General features: G+C 39.9%; 1 protein-coding gene across 2 annotated transcripts in view; it reads left to right on the top strand.

Annotated features, from left to right (window-relative positions):
* TENT2 (terminal nucleotidyltransferase 2) overlaps positions 1-24,623 on the top strand; it is a 39,338-nt gene extending 14,715 nt beyond the window's left edge. Inside the window, exons 8-15 of one of the 2 annotated variants that reach the window (XM_054986783.1) lie at positions 607-676; positions 4,488-4,564; positions 5,485-5,613; positions 8,016-8,059; positions 15,141-15,277; positions 19,245-19,336; positions 20,895-20,974; positions 22,910-24,623. In XM_054986783.1, coding sequence (XP_054842758.1) covers positions 607-676; positions 4,488-4,564; positions 5,485-5,613; positions 8,016-8,059; positions 15,141-15,277; positions 19,245-19,336; positions 20,895-20,974; positions 22,910-22,984 — 704 coding nt within the window. In that variant the 3' untranslated portion in view covers positions 22,985-24,623. Of the gene's footprint in view, positions 1-606; positions 677-4,487; positions 4,565-5,484; positions 5,614-8,015; positions 8,060-15,140; positions 15,278-19,244; positions 19,337-20,894; positions 20,975-22,909 lie in introns of those variants that run through there. The other variant, XM_054986784.1, reaches the window with a different exon arrangement.
* Positions 24,624-24,898: the final 275 nt, after the last annotated feature.

The raw sequence follows: 24,898 nt of genomic DNA, 5'->3' as shown, positions 1-24,898 counted from the left end.
TCAGGGACGTAGGGTTGGATCTAGCACATTGTTTCTATGGGTGCAAGGATTTCTGCTATGGAGCATGACTTCCTTGGCTTCCCTTTCTCACTGCAGCTTGCCCACCCCCACCCCCCAAATCCTGTTGTCCTCTACAAGCAGGATTTCAGTGGACATTTTGGGCTTCGGGGATGGGCGGGGGGCGGTGACCAGTGAAAGTTTTGATTTGCAAGGAGTAATCCTTGTGCCTGTAGAAACACTACACTGGTTCCAACCCCAGAAATACTTTTTGGCTGCCATAAGGTATTAAATGGTTCTTAGTCAAAGTAAGTTGAGGTTGTAGTAAGGCATGCCTATTAAAATTTAAATGAACAGAATTTTCACATGAATAAATATAATACATAAATAATATTTAGAATCTAAGGGTTGGGCTTGAACATTTCTCCTGTAACTGATATGCATCTGCTTTGTATGCAGAAGGTCCCAGGTTCAGTCCCTGGCTTTTCCAGTTCACAGTCTTGAGCATTAGGTGATGTAAAAGACTTCTGCCAGTTAAAATAGACAATATGTTGGGAAACGTTATTGGATGACTATCTTTCTTCCTCTACCCCCCCTTCCTCCCATCAGCAAGCTACATTGAGAGACCTCAACTGATTCGAGCGAAAGTGCCAATAGTGAAGTTCAGGGACAAAGTCAGGCAAGTACTTACCATTACTGCTGTTATTGTTTTAGTTCTGAAAGGTATAGCCTGTACTCTGAAAATAAAGCCATGTTCTCTGTTTGTTTTCATTATTGGTGATTTATTTCATAATGGTTACATAAACCTTGTCCATTGCTTGGCATTGCTGACATATCAGCAGATCATATTTTCAAATTCCACGGATTTCATTTAGGGCCTAAAGATGTACTACCTTTACTAGTCTTCTGTTGTCTTGTTACTGTCTTTGATACCCCCCGAATGCCTTTATTTTTTTCTTCTTGCAGTAAAATGCTTGTTAGAGTGAGGAGCTGATTAACTTTCTCCAACAGAAATGAATGGCTTCCATTCACATTTATAAGAAAATGTAAATGGGATGAAGTTGGTGATACTGGGGTAGATCGTACCCTAATCCTATCACTCCACTGACAAAATTCATTTCTTGAAATATTTGTGCCCCACTTTTCATTTTGGCACAATGCTGGCGTTTTCCTTTAACTTAATTTTGTTTCAGGTGGGTAGCCCTGTTGGTCTGCAGTAGAAAAGCAAGATTTGAGTCCAGTAGCATGTTAATGACCAAAATTTTTTCCAGCTTTCAAGAGTCAAAGATCCCTTTGTCAGGTAGTGAACTTTGACTCTTGAAAGCTTATACCCTGGAAATCTTGTTGGTCTTTAATATGCTACCGTACTAAGCTCGCTCTTTCTCCAATGTGAGTGGCTTTTCTGTTGGAGGACGAGGCACGTAAGCTGGAGGAAGGCTACTTGGGGGATAGCTGGACCAACCCCATTGTCTAGATGAGGGCATGACCTGCCCCTAACACATGGTTACCAGGGTCAGGGAGAGTGGCAGACTTGGTGTGTGGGAATAGTTGGACAGATTTCTTGCCACACCATTGGAAGGAGGTGTTTGTTCTCTGCTAAACACTGATTTCCTTAGAAGAAAGTGTTTGTTCACCAGTGGACACTGGTTTCCAAGAGGCCTGCTACTGATTATATCTGATACGAATTTATAGAAGAGTGCATACTTTTGTTTTGTTCCAATGTATCTTTCTCCCTTAGATGCATTTTTTGCTAAATCCTGGCTGAATAATCATACTTAGCAGGAATATAACATACTCAGTGTTCTTACTCTTCTTGTGATCCTTACAACAATTCTGGTAGTTAGGACAGTATTTTTTCCATATTGCAGAGAGGGAGGGCAGAGGCTGAGAAGACTGCTTGCCTAGGGCTGCTTAGTGAATTGATGGTAGAGGCTAGATTTAGACTGGAATCATGGGTCATTCTTGTAATCACACCATTAGGCCATCTCATGTCTTTCTACCCACTGACATATAAATATCCTAGTTACTGCTCCAAACTCTACTAGCTGAAGACAGAAGGGAGAAGCTTTTTGAAGCGCAAGTTAACCATTTCATTTCTTCAGAAAGGGACTGATGAGTGCACTTTTGTCACAACAAGCTCTTTATTATAACAAATGCGTATTTTGAATTATGTGTGTTTATTGGAAGTTGCAGTAATTAGATGCTTTCAGGATAAGGGGGTGTCCAGGGTGAGCCCATCGCTAACTCCTGACCCTCACGATGGAGGGAGCTGTGGTTTCCGCCCTGGGGGAGGCAGCTGAGTGGCAGATCATTAAGGGCTGTTGCTGCTCACAACCCAAGGAAAGAACCGAATAGCAGTGGTGCCTAATCACTGCCGTTACTCATTTTCCTGTTTCTTAGTCTCAGAGTAATAGCTGCCAATCTTTTCAGGGGACTCTCTTGCTACTGTTGTCCAGAGGTGACTCTTCCAGCTCTTCCCTGGTATCCACATTTAATATCATCTTGATCATTAAGTGTTATTTCCCTACTACTGCTTGGTTAGTTGTGAAGTTTCAATAGGAAAATTAGTATGAATCTTTTCAGCATGTGTCCTACCTGCTTTATTGGGCTTTCCTGTTTCCCATAGTAAACTGGAAGTGGATTTTGTACTTTTATTGCTATTTCCAAGAAAAGGAGCTTCAAACTAAAGTAAATCCATTATACTTACTGTAATTACATTAAGTTGTTCAATGCTCCTTTAGAATTCATTTGAATCCATTTTCTCAGGATCTTGATAAATGGTGCATCTGCTTGAATTATGAACATTGCTGTGGAACAAGAGTCAGGGTTTTGTTGCCTGTGCGCAAGGGTTATTTCCTGCTCCACTGAATAGTGACAGCCACCCCCCTCCCCTCAGTTTTAGAATTCAGAAGCAGAATTGCCAAATGGAATTAAATCAAGTCCTGGCTGGCCTGGGCAATTGCACATATCTCTTTTTAAAGAAATCAATGCCTGGGACACTTGAATTTCCAGTGTTATCTTCATATAGAAGAATTCTTCTGCTATTAACAATTTTCATTCATGAAAAGTACCTGCAAATAATGTCATGGTAGAAATGGTAATATTGAAAGGATTTGAATGTATGTTATGCCTAAAATCGATTGGATTGAGATGAAACATCCGGCCTTGGTTCTGGAGCTGTGTGAATAATCCTTGAAAGAGCTTTGGATTCTGTTAATCTTTTCAGGTCCCATGACAAACCATGGTTCCCTGGTTTGGGTGCATCAAACTCTGCTTTGTCTTGCAAGCTTGGATTGAAATGGGTGGCTTGTTTCAGTTTGCAGTTCTTGCATATCTAGGGCAGGAATGGCTCAGATGTAATGGGTTCAGTCCTGCAGAGAAGCTCATGCAAGGCGTGGGAGGAGCAAATTGTTCTCCACCTTCCCCTAACCCCCAACTGCCTGCTGTTTGTCTTGTAAATCCTTTCTAAGGATCGGGGCAGGGCTCAGCTCATAAACAAAATGCACTACAGTATACAGGCTGCAGTGAGGTGGAGAAATTGTGTGAAGTTGTCCTTCCCTGACATAAGCCACTTGATTTCCCCTCTCTGCAGGCTCTTGTACTGTGGTCCATTTGTTTACATGGTCCTTTGACCCTTGTGAGTTTCTTGACAGTAGGCTGATGGCGGAAGGGAAATATGGGGGAAAGATCTATTTTACTAACTCCTTCCATGAGGTTTTCCATGGGATCCAATCCTGTGATACGCCATGAAATCCAAAGTAATTAATTAGCTCACTGAACGAAGAGGAAGGAGAAATTGCTTGAGTTTAAAGCACCTTCAGGATTCCTTCGTATTGCACCAAATCAAGGTTTGTCATTACATCTGAATGAAGTCATATAGATACTTCTGGGAATGTCACCAAATGCAATTTTTTTTTCTCCCATTGTAGGGTTTCATTACAAAAACACTACATTCTTTTACCCAGCTCCATTTTTTTCATGATGCTGATAACAACCTGTCATATCAAGGTGCTTTAGGGCTTTAAGCTATTTTATTTGTGTTTGGAATGGATTTGGGAGACCCTGATTCAAATCCCCACTCTACCATGAAGTTTGCTGGTTGACTTTAGGTCAGTCACACCCTTTTATCCCGACCTACCTCACAGGTTTGTTGTAAGGGGACAGTGAAAAAGGAGGACTATGGGAGGAAGCAGTGGAAGAAGGACAGGATAAAAATGTATAGGTAGATTATATTGGCAATAATAAATATTGAAAAGTATAAGAGATTCTGGTTCTATTTTGTTTAGCTGTGTGTTACAATACAGTTCTTTTATGCAGGAATGCAGTATGGATTGTATTCTACCTCTTTGTATCAGTTTTTAGGTTAAGAAGAAATACAGTTTTATCTACAGAAATTGAAAATGTCCCACTAACCAGTGTTTTAATTATGACAGAATAACAAAGGCTTGTTTCTGAAATTGTTCAGCAAATTTTGGTTCTTTTTCCTCCAGCTGTGTGGAGTTTGACTTGAATGTAAACAATGTTGTAGGAATAAGAAACACATTCCTTCTCAGAACCTATGCATATAGTAAGTGATTTGCAAATTTTATTATATATTCACTTGCAAGTTATCGTATACCCTCTTTATTCTGTTCATAAATTGAGAGATTCTCAGTATCAAAGGAGTAAATCCTTAGAAGTAAAGGAAGTTTACATAGTTAGGCTGCATGCATACTTAATGGGGCTTTCATAAAAAAGCACACCAGAATTGGCCATCATACAAGAAAACCTTTAATAGCCAAATATTTCCTATTCACCACAATGTTCTATTAGACCAATCTTTGATGTGTGTAATAGGTTTAGATTAGCTTGACAAGTTAATTATTTTATATCCGTAATACCATCAGAGTACATGGAGGCTTGCAGAATAATAGAAGCTAAAAAACCCTACTTCTGCTCCTACAATCTAAATGTCAACAGTGCAGGCTGATGAAGAGGGGAGGTAACAAGGTATGGGTGTGATCCAGTGCAGTTGCATGTTCTTGTTTCACTTGGCAGTAGAAAGGGATTAAGCCAAAGGCTTTATGGGAAAAATGGTTTTGAAAGAGAGAATTTGAAGGGAAAGAAATAACTGTAGGAAGATAAGGAAGGTTCCAGGAATAAGGGAGGAGACTTTTAAAAGTTGGGGTAGCTTAAGGAGAGAGAATACCAAAGAAGCATAAGTTACTTAACGCGCAAGCCTAAGCATGTATGTTTGAAAGTAAATCCCATTGTTCAATTGGAATCCCCCCCCCCCCCCGCCACAGTTGGTATGTTTAGGATTGCAGCCACCTCCAAGTTTATTTAGGTACTGTTTTTCAGCTAAAAGTCATCATGGGTAAAAGTGCGCTTGGGTTGGGAAGGCAATGCTGGGTGAATCCAGACGTGATGTTTATGTTTAAATTTTCTAATGAACCATTAGAAATGCACAAAATTGCTCTACCTGATAAATATTTATCTTATTCACAGTTGAAAATCGAGTTCGTCCATTAGTGCTGGTTGTGAAGAAGTGGGCGAGCTTTCGTGGCATAAATGATGCTAGTCGAGGCACTTTAAGCAGCTATAGTCTTGTGTTGATGGTTTTGCACTATTTACAAAGTAAGTATATGTTTAGCTTTTGCAATGGTTTTTCCTCTGTCTTGCTTCTCTGGTTTTCTCCACACTTATCATTAATAGCTGCTCTAGAACTGTTAAAACCTTTCTTGGTAAAGGAAGCAGATCTTTTTTTCTTCTGCTTCTTTCTCAGTACCACGATCCCTAAACTGCTTGCCTTGCTGAATTGAACTTCCTCTCATCACAGGCGAGAATTTCATGAGTTAGTCCAATCGGCCTCCATCTTGACAGCATTCCTCTGGCAATTGCCACAGTCGTTCTTTTTTGTTGTTGTTGTTAAATGGAGCCTGAGCATTTGCTTTCTTTCAGTTTCTTAAATACAACTTGACCAGTAGGAAACAACTTAGAAAAAACAGCCTGAGTCTTAGCTGAGTCTATACACATCTCTGTTGTTCATATTATAATTCTTGTAACTTCAACTGGATTTTAAAATGGGTATGTGTGTATTTATGTATCATAGAAGCTAATGCTGCTAATATTGTTGTATAGTCTGCTAGCACTTATGCAAAGTGTTTTTCAGGATTCTTTCATTCTCACATAAATCCCATGAGGGTGAGGTTATTATACCCATATAGAAGAAAAACAGGTTGAAATAGTTGTAAGGAGGTATGTTTCAAATGTTCCCAGAAATTCATTATAAAAAGATACATGCAGTTGGCATTCACTTATCTCTCTCTCTGTGCAGGAGTGTCTGCTCACTGAATTCCTGGCAGATTATAGGTTCAAGTATGTCATTTTCTCCACTGTGCCTTATCCTCTGATTGGCCTAATTTTTGTTTGCTTAATTATTCTTTTTTATTAAAATGAGAGAAGCACAGCCCTGAGCTGTCCAGAGGAAGTGCAAGGTACAATTGTGATCTACAGACTTTACTTCTGGCTGAAAATTTTTGTTGCTAGAATTAAATGGGCAGAGTAGGGAAAGAAAAATGAAATCTTTTTATAAATATAATACTTCATGAATTAAGAATTTTCTTCTGTTGCCCATCCTGTTGTTGCAGAATCTATATTTAAAAATTAAATGCCTATGCCTTTAAGCTTATTTTGTAAGCTCAGAAGATATAGGAGCATTAATCTTCCTTCAGACAGCTGTCTCTAATAGCCATATAGTAATGGTAGAATAACATTCTTTTAATAAATGCAACATGTAAGTATCACCTTTCTGATACTATAGTTTGCCCAGGGAGCTTCTTAAGGTGTGTCATGGGCTTGGGTGAAAGTGTCTTTGGAGAGAGAGAGAAAAAAATTAGCATTAATACTTGATTATATCGTTAGCCATTTTTAAAATAGCTGAATGTCATATTCTGAAACTTTTCTAGCCCTATTCTTTATCCCCCACCTGAGCCCCACTTGTATTTTGATACTCCATTTTATAGGATGTCCCTAAGTTAACTAAATTCTGAATGTCCATTCAGAACGGACATTTTAGTAATTGTTTCTAGACTATGGCAGACATCTCTGCAAACTTACTCCATTCATAAAAACATTGGATCTAATCCCTCTGAATTATCTAGAAAGCATAACTCAAATGGAGGCTGACCACTTTTCCCCATCCTTTTTTATTTGGATGTGTATAGCCATAGGCTTGGATTCAGCAATGTGCAAGCGAAAATGCGAACAGTACAGTTCTTTTTGTGCAAGGTCTTGTGCAACTCCTAGACTTTCCTCCCTGTATGTTGAAGTGCCCAGAAATTGGTTGCACAAGGTCTTGTGCAAAATGAAACTTAAGAGGAGATACAATAAGTTTGACTCAGTACAAGTGGCCTACCACAGTCGTCGTCTTGTGTTTCCACTTGCAGAAGTGCTCTAGGGCCAGCAGAAATCTTGCACTGGTTCCAACTTGGAGTATCTAATATTTTGAAGTTAAATCTGCAATATTTAGTTTGAAGTCTACTTGTTATTTTTAAAAAAGAAATGGTCACTTTTTATTTTTTAATTAGTATTGACAATGGCTGTTGGTTGTTCCTGGGCCAGTTGTGTTTTCTGTATCCAAAGAAACAGGTAGTGTTGGGAAAGCCATTCGCAGTTGGTGATCGTATATTCATAGTTTCCTCATCTTTTGAAATGAGCAATATTTATTCTGCTGAAGTCCCGTGTAGTTCTGTAACACGAATTAACATGTTTTCATAGTGAAAAATGACCTTATGGCCCTAGATAAACCTCGTATAAACTTAGATAGTAATATATTACTAGCTGAGATGAGTGGCTTTCATTCTAGAATGTTTCACACAAATTTATGCAGGTAATCTTTCTTCATTTAAGAGGCCTAGTAATTAACATTTTGGAGTAACTGTTTATCCTAGACCTTCAGTTCACACCACTGGTGTAGCTGGTATGTTGTTTTCTGTGAAGTACATGAATCACAGCAACTTTAAACTTTTTTTTTATAGCCCTACCTGAACCTATCCTTCCATCCCTCCAAAAAAATTACCCAGTAAGTGTTTCTTATAAATTACTACATAATGTTTATAAAAATGATTATCTACTATATGAATGTTGCTATTTAACTATTAAATTTGAGTAATGGCAAAGTGTGCCTTGTGGTAGTATTTGCTAGAACCTCATGGTGAGCCACCTGTGTGTGTGTTTGTGTGTATGTGTAGAAAGTATAGGTTGAATTTTCCCTTTGTTTTGTATGAACTAAATAGCCTTCTTATAGCCAGGAACCAAGACTAGACATGGGCACGAACAGAAAAAAAACACGAACATGGTGTTCGTTGTTCATTGCCATCAACGAACAATGGAACATTGACGAACATGACCTATTCACGAACATGTTCGTTGTTCACGGGGGCCAGCAGACTCTCCTCCAGCCATCAAGATCCCTAACGCACCACTCCCAGAAACCCTACCTGAGCAGGCAGCAGGAAATGTACCAATAATAAATAATAGCTTGGCCCCAGAGCCTGGCAGCAGCCCTGGAACTTGAAGAGATAGATCCCTATCTCACCACACACAAAGAAAATTCAAGCTCCAATGTACTCTCCCTGTCTCTCAAAATGTGAACAGCAACTGTCTCTCGCTCACTGTCTGCAAAACCAGAGCTGGGAGCCCCCTCCCCCCTGCTCTTTGCTTCCTTGTAACAAATTTGGAGCTCCACACACAAGGAAGACCTGCCTATCAAGATAAATTGGGTTTAGATTGGAGTTTCCAGGGCAACAGCAGGAGTTCAGGCAGTCCCTGCCTCCGGTTGCCAAGGGAATTGATTGCAGGTGTCAGACGGTCTGGCTTGACTAACAGCAACGAACAAGGCTTGCGACCGCCTGTTCGTTTAGAATGGGGCCTCATGAACAGCTTGTTCACAAACAGCTGATTGGGCTGTTGGTGCCTTTTTTTAGTTTGTATTGCTGTTCGTGCCCATCTCTAACCAAGACCCGTATAATTCAATGGGATTTACTTCCAGTTGAATGTGCTTATGATTGCAGCCTGTTTTCAAATGTACGAGTGCATGTAGTCTCTTTCCATTTTGGGGCCTGACTGCTGTAGGTTCTTCGCTTTCCTGATACTGTTCTGGATCTTAACCCTTGTAACACATTTGACTTTGACCTTGTGGTTCACATGCTGCTGAGCAAATCTCATTTTCTTACTTCCAGAGTATTCCCATGCCTCAGGATTTTGTTGGGTCAACTAGTTTCAGCTAAGGGATAAATTGTTGAGAGTTGGCTGCCATGCCACCCTCCTACATCTTTTCAAGTATTCTTGTGGCAAATAAGCAGTTGAATAGTTTTAGCATAGCATGGTTGCTGCAAATATACGAGCAGATGTGCAAGAAGCAACAACCATGTCTGCTGTTAACAAGGTGGAAAATGTTACCTGTTTTTCACTGAGGTGGTTTATCTGTGTCAAAGACTGTTAATATTTAATATGCAATCATGTGTTAATTGCATATATGTTAATTGCTAATGTTTAATAAGCTTACATGGTTAATTGCTCTTCCATACTGGAAGTTTTCTATCAGAGGCACAGCTAGAATCCTTATTCATACAGCTTTCGTATATAGAGGGAGGTCAGAAGTTTTAAAGGATTTCTCTGATACATTTTTATCCTGCTGTTCTTTCAAGGAGCTTGGGGCAGCATATGTTAATCTCCACATTTCCATTTTACCCTCGGAACAGGTTAGGCTCTGTGACTGGCCCAAGGTCACTCATGAGCTTCCATGGCAGAGTGAGGATATGAACCTGGGTCTCCTAGTTCCTAGTCCTGCACTTTAACCTCTACACCAGACTGGCTTTTTTAAATGGTGGTGCATTTCAGCATGTGTCTCTCATTTGCCATCTGAAACCCAGCTCTGGTGCACATTTAGCCCTTCAGCATGAACCTGGCTGCTGTGCATCATGGTTTTGAAACCTGGGGCACATTTTTGCCTGAATTAAAACTTATTGTTTATCTGACTCTTAGCAGATCAAAAACACCCCATGTTAGAAATAGGGATCCCATTCCCCTGGTAGCGGGGGAAAGAATGCAGGGAACAGACCTGGGAGCTCTGGAGCACTTTCTTGCCACTCAGGGAATGGCGTAATTCCCCAATGTGACAAGGAAGTGCAGGCCCCTGTGTGGGACTGATTTGATAAAAATCAGCCCCCCCCCCCACATTTGGAGCTGATTTTTATCAAATCAGCCCCACATGGGGGTCTTTACTTTTTGCTCTGGGAATGACATCATTCCCCATGCAACAAGGAATTCCTCTGGGGCATGTGCACTACCTTCCGATCTCCCAGTTTGGGCTCAGGTGACCAGGCAACCCTAGTTAGAAATAAGCTAGGTAAGCCCATCCCTTTTTAAACCCTCTGAGTAAGAGACCACTGGACCCATACTAATGTAATTATGGTAGGGACTTTTGAGCAAGTGACTTTTGTTGTTCAGTTAGGAAGTGATGCCTCTGGACCTTGGAATAGAGAATCGAAACTTCCAGTTGTGGTAAAGAGCCATGCACTATAGATATTAGAGCAGCTTAGCGAATGGTATTGATAAGGCATGACTTTTGGTAACTAAGTCACTTCCAAGAGTAATGAACCTTTTAAAAAAAGTAACTAGGTTAGTGTGTTGCAGCAAAAAACAAAAATGTATAGCTTAAAGATAACACATTTATTGTGGCAAAAGCATTTGCTGACCAGATGCATGAAGTTGTTAGCTAAATCTGTAAGGTACTTATAGCTAGTCTGTAGGGTACATATACAGAGAGAGGAGGAGAAAAAGGTGGATTTTTTTTTTTACAAAGTGAGGCCAACAGGTCAGACAGTGTAAAGAGCTATAGGTACGTCACAGATATGGTGTACAGCTCAGAAGAACACAGAATTGAGTTGAATGAGCTGTGAATCTTACTCTTTGAAACAGAATATGCCTTAATTAGCTGATCTAATATTTTTGATTTGGGGCTCCCTTGGCAAGAGTAGGAGCATGAGGGAGGCTGAACAGTTTGTATAAGAGCTATTTGTGTCCTGAGTTCATTGAATAAAAGTGGAGGAAGATGTATAATGTGTTAAAGATGGGTTAAACTTGTGGTTGAAAAGTTCTGTCATCAAACAATACAATAAGTCAGTGCAGTAATTCCCTGTATAAGATGAATCTCTTTTGAGAAGAGAAATCATGCATTTGTTTCTAACCACAGACACGGCAAACAATATTCCCATTTTCCAGTTATCACTTTTAAAAATTATTTTAATTCCCTTTCTAAAATATAGATAGTATGTGTGTAGAAAGAACTTACTGTTGCATAATCCAATTCATGGCTCCACCATATTGGGTATCCTACTAGTTAGAATTGAGCTGAACCTTGTTATCTGCACGTGTTTATAACCTTGCATTGAAAATGTACTTTTTAAAATGCTGATCATGCACAGTTGTAAGGCATCTAACATCTGCAACTGCACAGCTTTTTAAGCAAGGCACAATGGAAAACATTCTGACATATGCTAGGATTTCAGAATAAGCAGATTTATCTGAATTTCAGTGACCCGCATGCCTTCTGTTAATGTTAATACAGCATTTTTAAAGAAAGTATGCTTTAGTAACTGCTTAGCTATTGTACTTTATAACTTATGTTTCTCATCTCCATAGCCACTTTAATGTTTCAATAATTCTCATTTTTGGTTTTACTGTTTAGTAAATCTAATTAAGACTTCCTTTTACTGTTAACTGGAATCTGTTAAAATCAGTTTTTGATGGTTAACTGAATTTTGTTCTTGATGAAGAACAGCTAGTCAGACATACAGCTGTGCCATTTGTATGGTAACTTTGTATTGTGTAACATCCTTTGCTTTTGGCAATATTTGATGCTGCTAATCAGTATAATTTGCTAAAATGATCTCCTTTTCAGTTCGCATTGAAATGATGGGGATTAAGTATCTGTCATATAATCACATGGGGTTGGATCCAGGTCACTGTGAGAACTCTTCTCTGAAAAGGAAATTGGCCTTCCCCTTCTTTCTGCCACTCAGAGCAAGGGATCCTTAGGAACAGCATGAAATGTGGCACAGGACTTCAACAGGGAGGGAGATTGGAGAGAATTTCTCCCCCCCCCCCACCATTCTCAATTGGCACAGAAGCATGCTGGATGAGAATGACTTTTTTCCATTTCTCACACAGCGTTCCCCATTATCCCCAGGGTCCCCTGACCCTGAGGCTCCATTTATATATTACCAAGTCCTTATGTGTGCTGGGGAACACACCAAGGTTTTGTATCTCATGTTGTGATGTGTGCCTCTGAGACACACAGCAGCTTTTTTCCTGTTTGCAACCACAACATGTCGGGAGAAGCAGCTTTAGCCTCCCCTTGCAGTTTTTGCACCCCAAACTACCCCAGGTAGCTGTTGTTGGCATGATTTTTACAGCAGATCCAATAGTGGTTCCATAGGGATGTTTGGGGCCTTGAAAATTGAAGTGGAGGAAACTACAGCCACTCCTCCCTATGTGCTGTGGCCACAGACAGAAAAACATTGGTGTACGTTGGGGAGACACAAAACTCCCCAAATCCTCATGGTTTTCCCCCAAACAAACACGGAGGCTTTGTAATGTGTAGATGAAACCTCAGAAGTGGGGGTTTGAGGGTAGGTTTGTGTGCAGCATGGGATTCAGAAAGAAGACGGTGGTGGTAAAGATCTCTTCCATAAGCTCTGCTCTTGGTGGTCAACATCAGGCCCAGTATGCTTTTTTGATAAATAAAAAAGTGTATGATGGTTTGTGTTTGTATCCAAGTACATACGTTTATGAAGGTGAGTACAACTTCCCATGATCTTTCCCCTGCTCATCAGGGTAGTTGCTTTAGGGTTCCAAGTATACTGAGCGAGTAAGGCCAGGCATCCTCTGTTGTACGATGTGGCAGATACCATCTGGCATGTGACATGTTTTGAACCAGAGGGTCATTGTGCCTACTGAAGTCAGTGCGTGCTGGTGTGGTTAAGCATTGATAAGGACAAATTTGTGCAATGCAAGTAGTAGATGAGCATGCACCGGATGAAAGTGTACACCTCATTAGTTAACATCTGGTAGCCAGAAGGCTTGGATTTAATATCTGCTCTGTTATTATTTGGATACCTATATTACAAGGGCTCAATTAACCATAGTTTGGTGTTACATGAGCGAGCCTTCAGTTCTCATGTTCCCTCTAACCTAGGGTTGCCAGCTGCCTGGAGAAAAAAAAAGGCTTACCCCTTTAATAGAGGCTTAATGGGATGTTATTTACCAAGCAATGTTATTTCCTTTATGCCATGAAAAACTTTACCTGTGCATTTCCATGCATTAATCTTCTATTAAAGGGACAAGGCACCTTTCTGCAGCCCTGATGGCAACATTACTCAACTCCTATGGCTTCTGATTCTGGTTTAGAAATCCTGGGAGTTCTAATAGCTATGTGCTATTACTTTGTATAATTCGTTTGTTATAAATCAAGCATTATAGTTGAATTTATTAGCCTTGCAGAAAGCAGAGTTTCATGTTCTTTTGGGTTTAGGTAAATGTTCAGAGGTTTTGAAATGTATATCTCTATACAAGGACAGTGAACCTACAGTTTTATATAGTGTTAAAGTGTAACGAACTTGGGATTGAAAACCATTTCAGTACTTGGTCTGTTTTAATATTTACAGTAATTAATAATCTTAAGTCATAACATATTTCAGTTTATAATTGATATCGCTGATCAGAAGCCCTGTTCACAAGTTACTGGGAATATTTGTACAACCATTGTACAGTGTCCCTTTTAATTTTTAATATGTTTTGAGTAATTCTTCTGTTACATTCAATGCATGTATGACTAAATGTGCAATACAGACTCCACGTTTATCCAGGTACTGGTCCCTGGTTTCACTTGTAAAGTGAATGTAAAGTGTAAAGTGAATTGGCTCTTTCTTAGAAACAGATGAACACACATATGTGCAGGCTGTTGGTGCTTTTGCTGTAACAAGTAAACAGGGCTAGTATGTTTCAAAAACAAGTAATCAACAATCAGTCAGAACTACTTTGATTCATTTGGCTGTTTTAATTATTTGGTTCCTCATCACTGCTGCAGCACCCCATCCTGTGGCTCATTTTGCTTGCAAGGCTCTTCCAGTCCTTAGAGCAGTTTTAGAACAAATGGAAGGCTGTTTAGGAGAGGCAGGAAAAGATGCACCCTCCCAACCCCTTCGGTGGACTTCTCTGCTGGATCCAGCCCATAGGCAAAAAACATCTAATAGAAGATGAAGTGCTTGATTGAAAGTTCACTAGAATTCCATAGTTTATATAACTCTGCTAGCTAATTAAGCTGGTTTAGTAAAAGATATACTGAGGCAGCAAGGTTTCCAGAGACTTTCTCCACGTAGAAGATGTCTTCTGCTCACAGATCAGTCACCTTATTATACCTTGCCCTTGAACATTGTGTCAGAAAAATTAAATCCAAAACTCTTCCATTTGTGTGAGAACTTGCGTAAAAGCTTGCGCAACCCTTTTCATGATTGTTATAGACCTTATTGTAGCCCTGAGTGAATTCTTGTGCAAGCTTCTGCACAGGTGTTTGTGAAACAATACTAATGGCTATTTCCCTTCTGTTCATTATTCCTTAGATTTACCCCAGTTTATATTTGATGATTTTTGAAATATGTAGGGTTGGATCCTTTGCGCCCCCAGGGTAAGGGACTGATGGAGGCGGGTCATTATCCCCTTCCTCCAGTAAGTACTCCCCAACACGGAAAGGTGATAGGGGGCTGGGGCCCTGGTGGACAAAAAGCCACACAATGTGAATAGGAATTGAGGAGGGTGATACAGGCAAAATACCCTGCCCCTCACTGTATGCTGCTTCCTTTTTTTGTCCAAGCAGGTCCACCAAACCTTGGCATTGCCTTTTCAACATTGCCAGAGGCTGCTGGGGGAAGAAAATGGTGGGAAAGATCAGCCAGCACCTGCAGTGGTAGCGCGTAGGGTCCAAAGCTTAGCATCGAGGTCATATGCCTACATTTACCTTTGAGAGCATCTTGACAAATACAGCACTCTGTGGACACAATAGACAATAATCGGTTCCTCTTCTTTTCTCATTGTTTTGATAGGAATCTTTTGCTCCTACTATGCAGCTGCACCTTGTGCATCAAGCCCCACGCACCATTCCTCCTTACCTCTCCAAAAACAACTCGACTCTTGGAGACCTCTTGCTGGGCTTCCTGAAATACTATGCTACTGAATTTGAGTAAGTGATCCACTTTCCATTTCTTGGAGCTCTCCCCCCCCACCCCTCGTATTTCTGCACTAGCAAGTTTCCAAATGAATTCTACAGTCTTGTAAGATGGAAGGCTTAATTTTTTGTATTTAAAAAAAAATCTTAAAATACACTGAAGTGGGAAGTGAAGATTGTCTAAAAGCTTGCACGAAAAAGCAAGTTAAAAATGATGAGCATGGCATAGTAGTGTGTGTGCGTAGCTCTCTTGTGCTTAATTTTGAGTGTGTGCTTAATTTTGACTGAACTAAGGCTACAGTAAGTCAATGGCAGAGTCCAGTTCAGAGCTGGGACTCTGGGGAGCCTTGGGAAGAGTACCCTTCCTGGACATAGTGCCCCACCACCCGGCTTTTAAGATCTGGAGGTCCCTATTACATGTGCCTCCCCTTCAGATACACAGCTGAAACCATTAAGATCTGGGGACTTCTTTCAATGTGGTACTGTTGTTAAAGGGACCCTGCCCAGGGAGGCTTGTCACAACGGCTCCTGCCTATTCTGCTTTGCTGGCCCACTCCCATGTCTGTTATAGCTCTGAAGGCAATTTCCAGTGGAAGATGTTAGAGCAATGTCTCTAGCTACTGATGCCTTTTGATTTCAGAGAAATGAGATTTTGTTTCAAATGTTTTTTATTCTAATAACTGTGTTACAGATTTTTTTAAAATTGTAAACCACCAGGAAAGCCAGAATTGATGGATCTCTCTCTTTCTCTTTCCATTGCCTCTGGAGAAACTTACTCTGACTCACAAAATCTCATGCTGGAATGAACATTGTTAGTCTTTAAGGTGCTGCTGAGCATCAGTTTTGTTTTGTTAGCAGGATACTAACATTTTAAGCAGATTCCTGAATAACATATTAGAAAAATGAATATTAGTTGTATAACAGTACTAGCAAGCCACTGTCAAAGTACCATTCTCAAATATTCAGTATTAATTTGCCTTTTTGTTGCACATACAATTGCTTCTTAAATGTGGCTTGTATTGATTTTTGCATAACAGTGGCTTTCTTTAAATATAAACTGTGCATATGTTTTACTTTTTTAAAAGCTACCTTTATTTGTTTTAGCTTGGAAATATTTTAGAGGAGGGCTGAGAATAGCTTCCTGAAGTCCCTCTTCCATTTTTACAACCTCTCTTAAAGACTGGGTGTCCTGTTTCATTTGCTGTCAAAGCGAAGGGAGCAGGTTTTTATCTTGTAATTGGTAGCAAAGCGTTGATTGGATTGATGTCCTGCTTGCATCCAGTGAGGATTGCTAGGGAATTTAAAATGATAAAGGCTTTCTACTCAAAATGGTGTCCCTACATTAAAAGTTAAATCTTTGGCAGGTAGAAGCATTATTGCACAAAATTTTGCTTTTATCAAGAAGCATTAATTGGAGACTTGAGTCCCTTGCAGTGCTTATATGAAAGAGGTCAACCTCTGCTGATCCTTCCCTTTTCTTACTGTAGCACCCCACCCATGCTGTTCTGTGCTATGTTCCCATGAGTCCAGCCATCTTCAGCATTTTGAGAGCTCATTCCAGGGATTGCTTTATTTGGGGAGTTTATATGCCTTCCCTATTTATGGTTTATTGAATCCAATCTAATGCTTGATAGAACTGGCTCAGTTTTATAATAATGTACCATGGTAATGGTATCTTAGTAGAGATATAAACTATTATAAAATCTACCACTGGGGCATTTGTGGGGGTTCCCCACCTTGCTACTCACAGCTATATGTATGTGAATGGCTGCCAGAAAGAAGATTGTGCTGGACAGTGAAATTGATGATCACCACCCATCTTCCCAAGCCAAGATACTGACATCAACAGGTACTGAGGATGTGTAATACTGCCTATGCCCATGGTACACTGGGCCTGATACACTTTTTTAGTTTCTCCCAATCACTCATTTGGAAAAAATAAACTCTTGCCCTTGAGTAGCCTGGTGTTGGATAGGGAGAACCTGCTCCGCTTTGGAAATAAGGGCTTGTTCCCCTAATGCTAAACGTGGTTTGGTGTTTCATGTGAATTAAGTCACAGTTTGCTAAAGGAAATTCTAAAGTCTAAAGTAAGACTTTAGAATTTGCAGGAAAGATTCCATTGGTCTGGATTACACAATTAGTACTATACTGGAGTGGCAGTTCTTACTCTGACATGCTTCAGACATACCAAGCCATAATTTGTGGTTATGTGAACATGCCTACCCTCATATATGGCTCAATTAAAGACTTCTGTTTTCATGTCAAAAAGTATTTTGTTATGTCCAATTTTTATGGCTTGTGAACTCAGGCTATGGTTTAAATCTGGGTAAGATAACACAACAACAACATTCGATTTATATACTGCCCTTCAGGGCAATGCCCACTTGGAGTGGTTTACAAAGTATTCTATTATTATCCCCACAACAACAATCACCCTGTGAGGTGGGTGGGGTTGAGAGAGCTCTGAAAGAGCTATGACTGACCCAAGGTCACCCAGCTGGCTTCAAGTGGAGGAGGGAAAATCAAACCTGGTACTTCAGATTGGATGCCCACGCTCTTATCCACTACACCAAACTGGCTGTCAAGAGGTAAGAGTGCAAACCATACTTTGTAAATTGGTTGTAATAACGAACTTATGGTTTGCTATGAAAGCAGAACTTTTTAATTATTTAACCACAACTGGGGGCAGGGGTGAGCTCAAGGATCCCCCAGGCTCATTCATCTGTCATCAAACCGGCATACCATTGTTCCTTTCATAGCACAAAGGCCAGAGGATAAGTATTTTGGAGAACAAAGCAAGGGATTTCCTGCCCTCCCCCCCACAGCAAGGCAGAGGTTCCATAAAATATTTCTTTCTTTATTTTCCCATTTAATAAAGTAATTACAAAAAGTGAATTACCCCTTTGATTTGCTAAAGTAAAAATGCAAATAGATCTCAAGTATTTCATACTGAAAGTAGCTTTTTAATATTTTGACTTTTTGAAGTGACAATAAGCTCTTTTTTTGTGCTGAAGATGCAACTGCTTATTTGAGTGATGTGAGAAGCCAGATGGATTCTAGAAAAATTGTTTGTTTTGTTCAGAACGCAGCAGAAAGGCATTACTGCCTGCTGTGATCTGCTTAATTCTGTTACGTAAGTCTTCCCTTTAGCTGCTTTTTCTGAAATATTTTGACAAGTTGGGATACAAGCCAAATGATGTTATAACATTTCTCTTTCCTATAACCTAAATTTTTGTAATGAGTCATTCAGTCAAAAATTAGTGGGGGGGTGTCGATGGGCTGAAGGCAAACTCTGACCCCCTCCCCCCCCCCACCGAATCCTGTCTGGTCTCATGTCATATCTCTCCATTGCCCTAATTATTTTGGCCCAGCACTACTTTCCTAATCTCTCTCATATATACAGAACATGCCAGACCTGAGCATGGGATTTCTAAAGGAGGCTGGTGGCAGCCAGGTAACACTACCTTCTTTGCTCCCTACTCACTACTCTATTTCTAGGGGCTATATGCCACACTTACTTGCTCCATAAAAATGCTGTGCTTACTAAGTTGGTGAGGATCATATCCAGGTAGTTGTAGATTTTCTGGGCTGTATGGCCATGGTCTTGGCATTATAGTTCCTGACGTTTTGCCAGCAGCTGTGACTGGTATCTTCAGAGGTGTAGCACCGAAAGATAGAGATCTCTCAGTGTCAATGTGTGAAGAAGATGTTAGCAGGTAATCTCCATACATTGACACCGAGAGATCTCTGTCTTTCGGTGCTACACCTCTGAAGATGCCAGTCACAGCTGCTGGCGAAACGTCAGGAACTACAATGCCAAGAATACGGCCATACAGCCCAGAAAATCTACAACGAATGCTCTCCAGCCGTGAAAGCCTTCGACAATATATCGATTATATCCAGGTTTTTCTTTTCTTTGTGAGAGTTTATTAAATGTTGGGCTGTTTTTAAAGGTTTCTGAAAGTTGTTTTCCTCTTGCTAGTTGGAGTGGTCAGATGATTTCAGTTCGTGAAGCCAGAGCCATTCCAAGGCCTGATGGTATTGAATGGAGAAACAAGTTCATTTGTGTAGAAGGTAAATTGTGGAGTTTTGTTGAGAACTTGAGTGTTTTGGTAGCAGCAAAGGAAGCATGATCAGTAGATCATTCAGACATTTCAAACAAACCGCAGGTTGAGAATGAACCAAGAAGTCCTCAAGCTTGTGGGTTTTTTCATGTGCTGTGCTAAGATGGAAAATCTTCGTGTTTAGAACTGCAGTTCTTTGTGACAGCCAAATAGTCACTAATAGTGGCTTGTTTCTTGTCTACAAATAAACAAAATAAAATGTTGAGATTTGATGTTCTGTATTAGGAAACAGCATGTCCATTGAAACGCTGTACTTAGATACAGTGATTTAGGTGTGCAGATTTGTAATGTTTCACAGTCTTTCTCTGAGGTCTTACTAGGATTGTGGGTGGTGGGGAGGAAGGATGTTGAGCCCCTCCAGGATCTTACCCACACAAAACAGGTCAATAACTGTGGAATGATTCTGCCCAATGTGGCATAGGGAAGTGTAGACAATGAAGAAGGCACCTTTCCAGCAATGGATTGGATCCAAAGAACTGTTTGCTTAACTTGCAGGAGGGGATTTTCTCCTCTTCCACACTAAAACACTGAGCCCCCTCCAGGGCTTAGGGGACCCTTACATATTACATGGGGGAGAGAAATGGTCTGTTGTGGTAGGGGAATAGTCAACCTTCAGATCCAGCGCAACATTTATGTCCCTTTAGATGTAGCCTTCTTTGATGCCAAATGGAATAAACAGTTATGCCACTTGCCTGATATACTTAAATGCACTTTATATAATACTGAGCTGTCCTGTGGTTGAATGACTGCCCTAAGAATTTCTTGCATTTTCTCCATTGTCGTAGCTTTTTCTTGCTTGCTGCATTTAAATTGTTACTTTTAAGTACAGATGGCTATTGTGTTAGATGTGCAACAACTTTTTTCATTTATGTATTCACATCTTTTCTAATTTTAGTGGAGATTACTGACTTGAATCAAATCCTCTGCATGATCTACATAAAGAAATATAAGCATGTGTAACTATGCACTAGAACTGCATGTTTGCAGATCATTAAACATGGTTTTGTGATTGCTCAAGTTGTGGCCCATGCTGAGTGCAATACAGACATGGCAAAGGACAGAGATGCAATCAGCTAATAAACTATAGTGGAAAAGACTCTTTGATTCTCCTTCACATTCAGATAAATACATTAATGTAAGGCCACTTTGGTCACATTATGAGAAGACAAGATTCTCTGGAAAAGTCAATGCTAGGAAAAGTAGAAGGCAGTAAGAACGGAGAAAGATCTAAAATGAGATGGCTTGGGTCAATAAAAGAAGCGACCTTCTACAGTTTGCAAGATCTGAGCAAGTCTGTTAATGAGAGGATGATTTGGAGGTCTTTCATAGGGTCGCCATAGGTCGGAGGAGACTTGACATCACATAACACACACAAGGCCACTATAAAGAAGGAGCCTAATTAATTCCAATAAAATTACTCCTGTATAATTAGTTGTGTAACTGCTACTTTGGATAAATTAAAGCTAGCAAAAGCTACAACACTTACAATATTCTTTTAATGCTTCCAGAACCTTTTGATCGAACGAACACTGCTAGAGCAGTACATGAAAAACAGAAGTTTGACATCATCGTAGATGAATTTCGAAAGGTAAAATATGCAGCAAACTTTACAGAAGAGATTGCATATAAGTAAACATGTATATAAGTAAACGTTTCTATAAACATTAAAATCTGGTACATACTTGTTTCTCATTCCCTAGCCACCTTCAGACTTTTCATACTTAAGGCCCATCTTGGATCCCAGTTTGTAATATAGCTCTGACTTCTAACTGTATTGCAGATGCCTGTCTTCTCCATCGCTTAGATCTCCCCTGACACTGGTTCAGTGTCATCTGTTGTCTCCAATTTTTCTCCTTAACTTAGAAAATACACAAAGAGAACATGATGCTTGAAATGCTGCTGGGTTGACCCACTTGTAAGTCCTGGCCCATTAGGTGAAAGCTCCAGTCTAAGCAGTGCCACTTTGCTTCTTTTCCATGGCTGAGATCCAAAGAACCATGCAACTAGTGATGCTTTCGAAAAGGAGTTTTGCACTTTTCCAAACAGGAACTGCCAGTGTTGCTTGGCAGACCAGCTTTCAAAACTGTTTTGTGGCAAATAGTCTGCTGTTCAAAAGGAATCGAAGAACTCATGAGCCCTTAAGAGCATTTTAAGTAGCTCTATGGATCTCACCTTATTGTCATTGTTATTGGTGATCTTCTGTGTTGCTGCTCAGTGATTTTAAAAAGGATCTTCAGTAAACTTGACACTTTCTTAACTAGGCTTTTAAAATAATTCATTGGGGAACTTACAGTATAGTATAAGTCTGCCTTTCTCACTGAAATTCAAAGTGGATTACGCAGTGCAAGTAAATAAGATGAACAGCTGTGATATTTACTGAACAAATGCAATAGGGTATGGGTTGTAGAAATTTGAAAAACAGCATAAATCAGAACATGTATGAAACATTGCTTAAACAAAGCACAAGTAATTAAATATGACATCTTTAATTATGTGGAAATTACCTAATAGGAGCATATCTTCATCAACAGACAGTACCTAGTAGAATAGTCAATAGTCCCGGTCCCTTTACCAAGGCATCTCTCTCAGCCATTTCTTACAGCATAGCTATATTTGGGTAATTTGGGCTAGGATCTCATGCAGACTTCCTAGAGTGTAAATTTGTCTTCTAATAAATTGAAATGTCATAGTGGCATGGTGGGGAGAATGTGATCTGGTCTGTGTGTGTGTGTGTTTTGCTTACAGATATTTCTGTGCTGTTCAGAAGCACAATCTTTAATTTCCTAATGTAAATTTGTGCTGGGTATAATAGCACCGCCCATCTGTATCTCAATAGACTCTCTTTTTTGAAATTTTATAAAAATACTTGATGTTAGAAATGAGAGAGCAGGGAATGTATAACTTCTACATAGCAGTCAGTGTGCTCTTGGTCTTATTAATAAGCAAAATGTGGTAGAAAGTAAAATTCAACTAGCAACAGTAGTAGGGGATAGGTTCATGAATAGCTGGAACATTTTTGTTTGATGTTTAGCAAGTACTGAAATGAAAATGGTTTAGTGTTCATTTTCTGGCCTGAAAAAGATTCAGAACCGTACAGTTCTGATCGTTCTTTATACGTGCTCTGTGATATGGAAGTTAACTCCCTTAACTTCTACAAAATTTCTTTAGGCACACCCAAACCCTTGAGCATGTTTCTGTTAGTCCTTTGACCTTGATGGATTCATATTTTGATGGCAAGCATTGCTGTCAATGCACTTGAAGGCTTTACAACAGGGTTAGACAAATTCATGGAGGAAAGATCTATTGGCCTTCATCGTCTGAGGTTGTTGTTTGCTCAGTATCCATTATCAAGGGGGGCAAGGAGGGTGGTAACGGCAGGGATTGCTCTGGCCTCTGAATATAGGTCTTCCAGGTATCTGTTTGGCCCCTGTGAAAAATGGGATGCTGAACTGGATGGCCATTGTTCTGGTCTTAAGTATGGTAGTTCCAATATATTCATTGTTTGTTTTGTTCTATCCCACAGTCATGGCAACGATTGAGAGACAGAAGGGATTTGAACTGTATACTACCTTTAAGAGCAACTATTCAGAAAAGATAACTGGCTTCCATCTCCTTAACTGGGACATAAACCCCAAGTGCAGTTTTTCTCCTCCCTCGGCCCTCCACTTTTTTCTCCCTAAGAGGAGATTTTTCTTTCAGCCTTTTGTCAAGGAGTCTTTTGCAAGAATGAAGAAAAATGCAGCCTTTATAAAATTCATTAAAACCATTTGAAGACTCACCTTTTGAAACTGCTTGAATCAGTGACCAATAAAGAGACTGCTGTAATGCAAATTTGCAAATCTATTGGAGTTTATTGATTTATTGTTAACATTTGTTGTAGTGGTGAGTCAACCACAGTGAATATTAAAATATGAAGATGATAAATTATGTAATGTGCAACAGCCATGCTGTAACCTTAAAGAATAGCACACAGTGCACATTTCCTGAACAGTAGCCCCTGCTTTGCAACTGTTAAATGCAAAATGCACTTTGGCTCTACTTGGCTCTTTTCAGTTTTTAATCTTCTTGTAACAAGAAATGGAAATTTCTTTGCAAAAATAATAAGCAGGTCCTAAACAGTGCTATTATTCTGCCTCTTCACTGAGATGATTAACCCATGTCTAGACTGTACCACTTCAGATTGCAGATGGGGATTCACATGACTGAGTGCTCCTACCTACACAACCTGCCCCCTGGACGTAAAAAGTTAGATGTTTTTGAGAAGTAGTTTTATGAAGGAGCCCCCTGTATGCAGTCTGAAATGGTACACCCTAAACATAGTTTATCGCCTCAGTGTGAACTGATCAATGTCACAAATTGTAATTGCAACTGGAATTTTTAAGTGGCACAGCTACTACAGGGCAGTCTAGTCTGTGGCAGGACTACACTGCTTGCGACTTGCCAGACTGAACACAAACTGCTGGGATTTAATAAACCATTTGTGTACCCTCCCAGCTGGGGCTGCAAAAAAAAAAAGCAGGATTGTTAACTACTTTGTATGCCATAATGGACACCTGAAGGGCTCGTTTGGCTGGTGAGTCACAGGCTGTGCTGACTTGGCTTGTGGCAAGCCACTGTCTGTAGTAAAAGCTTAAATACTACTAATTTCAGATCAAGAGGTGGCTTCACACATGACAGTAAAGCATGCAGGGGAGGAAGTGCAGGCAAGAGTTGCAATTCCTCCTACGTTATTACTAGCATATACAAAAATGTGCAAAGTTGGTACTGTTGCTTGCACACCTTGTCTCTTCCTCTCTCCAGCTCCTGTGGCAGAATATCAGTGTAAGGAAGCCTTGCACCTCTTCTACCTGCTGTGTTGTGTGATATGAAGCCACCTCAGTCCAATCCTTTTTCAACAGTTTCTTTTCCATATAAAGAAAAATAGTAATGATGACTGCTCAAAATAGCTGCTACAATAAGCCAAGTTCTTATTTTTCTTTCTATTTTTGTGTAAATATTTGTAAATTGGTCAGCCACTATATAAATTGAGATTTAAAAAAATCTTGAAATTTTAAACCTTTTCTAAGAATTACAGGACTACTTTTAGATCTGCTGTAGCACAATTTGTGCCTCTCCTATTTATTGCTGACCAGTTCATATGTTAACACATGTTACTTTTCACTGATGTCAAACTTCCTTTTCCTCTTTTAAGTTTAATATTTTTATTGTGTCAAAGTGGAATAAAGTTTCTGTAAATAAAGCCACCTTTTTGTCATTGTTTCTTTTTCCAAGTTAAGACTTGACCCCTGTTGGTGCTTGGTGCTTTCAACAACCAAAATAATTAGATTGACAAACAATTCAATTTTTTTTTGTCTTACCTCACTTGACCGTATCTTGCAGTTGCTAACTGACTTGGAGAAAATGTCCCTTTAACAGAGATGAGCAGCCCAATCTTGAGGGTAGCTGTGGCAGAGGCAGCTGGCCACTGGCACAACAGAGATGCTACTGGTCTATGCCCTATGGACATTCCACA

Source organism: Eublepharis macularius, chromosome 8, assembly GCF_028583425.1.
Source record: "Eublepharis macularius isolate TG4126 chromosome 8, MPM_Emac_v1.0, whole genome shotgun sequence".
NCBI classification, from domain to species: Eukaryota; Metazoa; Chordata; class Lepidosauria; order Squamata; family Eublepharidae; genus Eublepharis; species Eublepharis macularius.
Note: the sequence above shows the minus strand (reverse complement) of the source record. Positions and strands in the feature narration are given on the sequence as shown.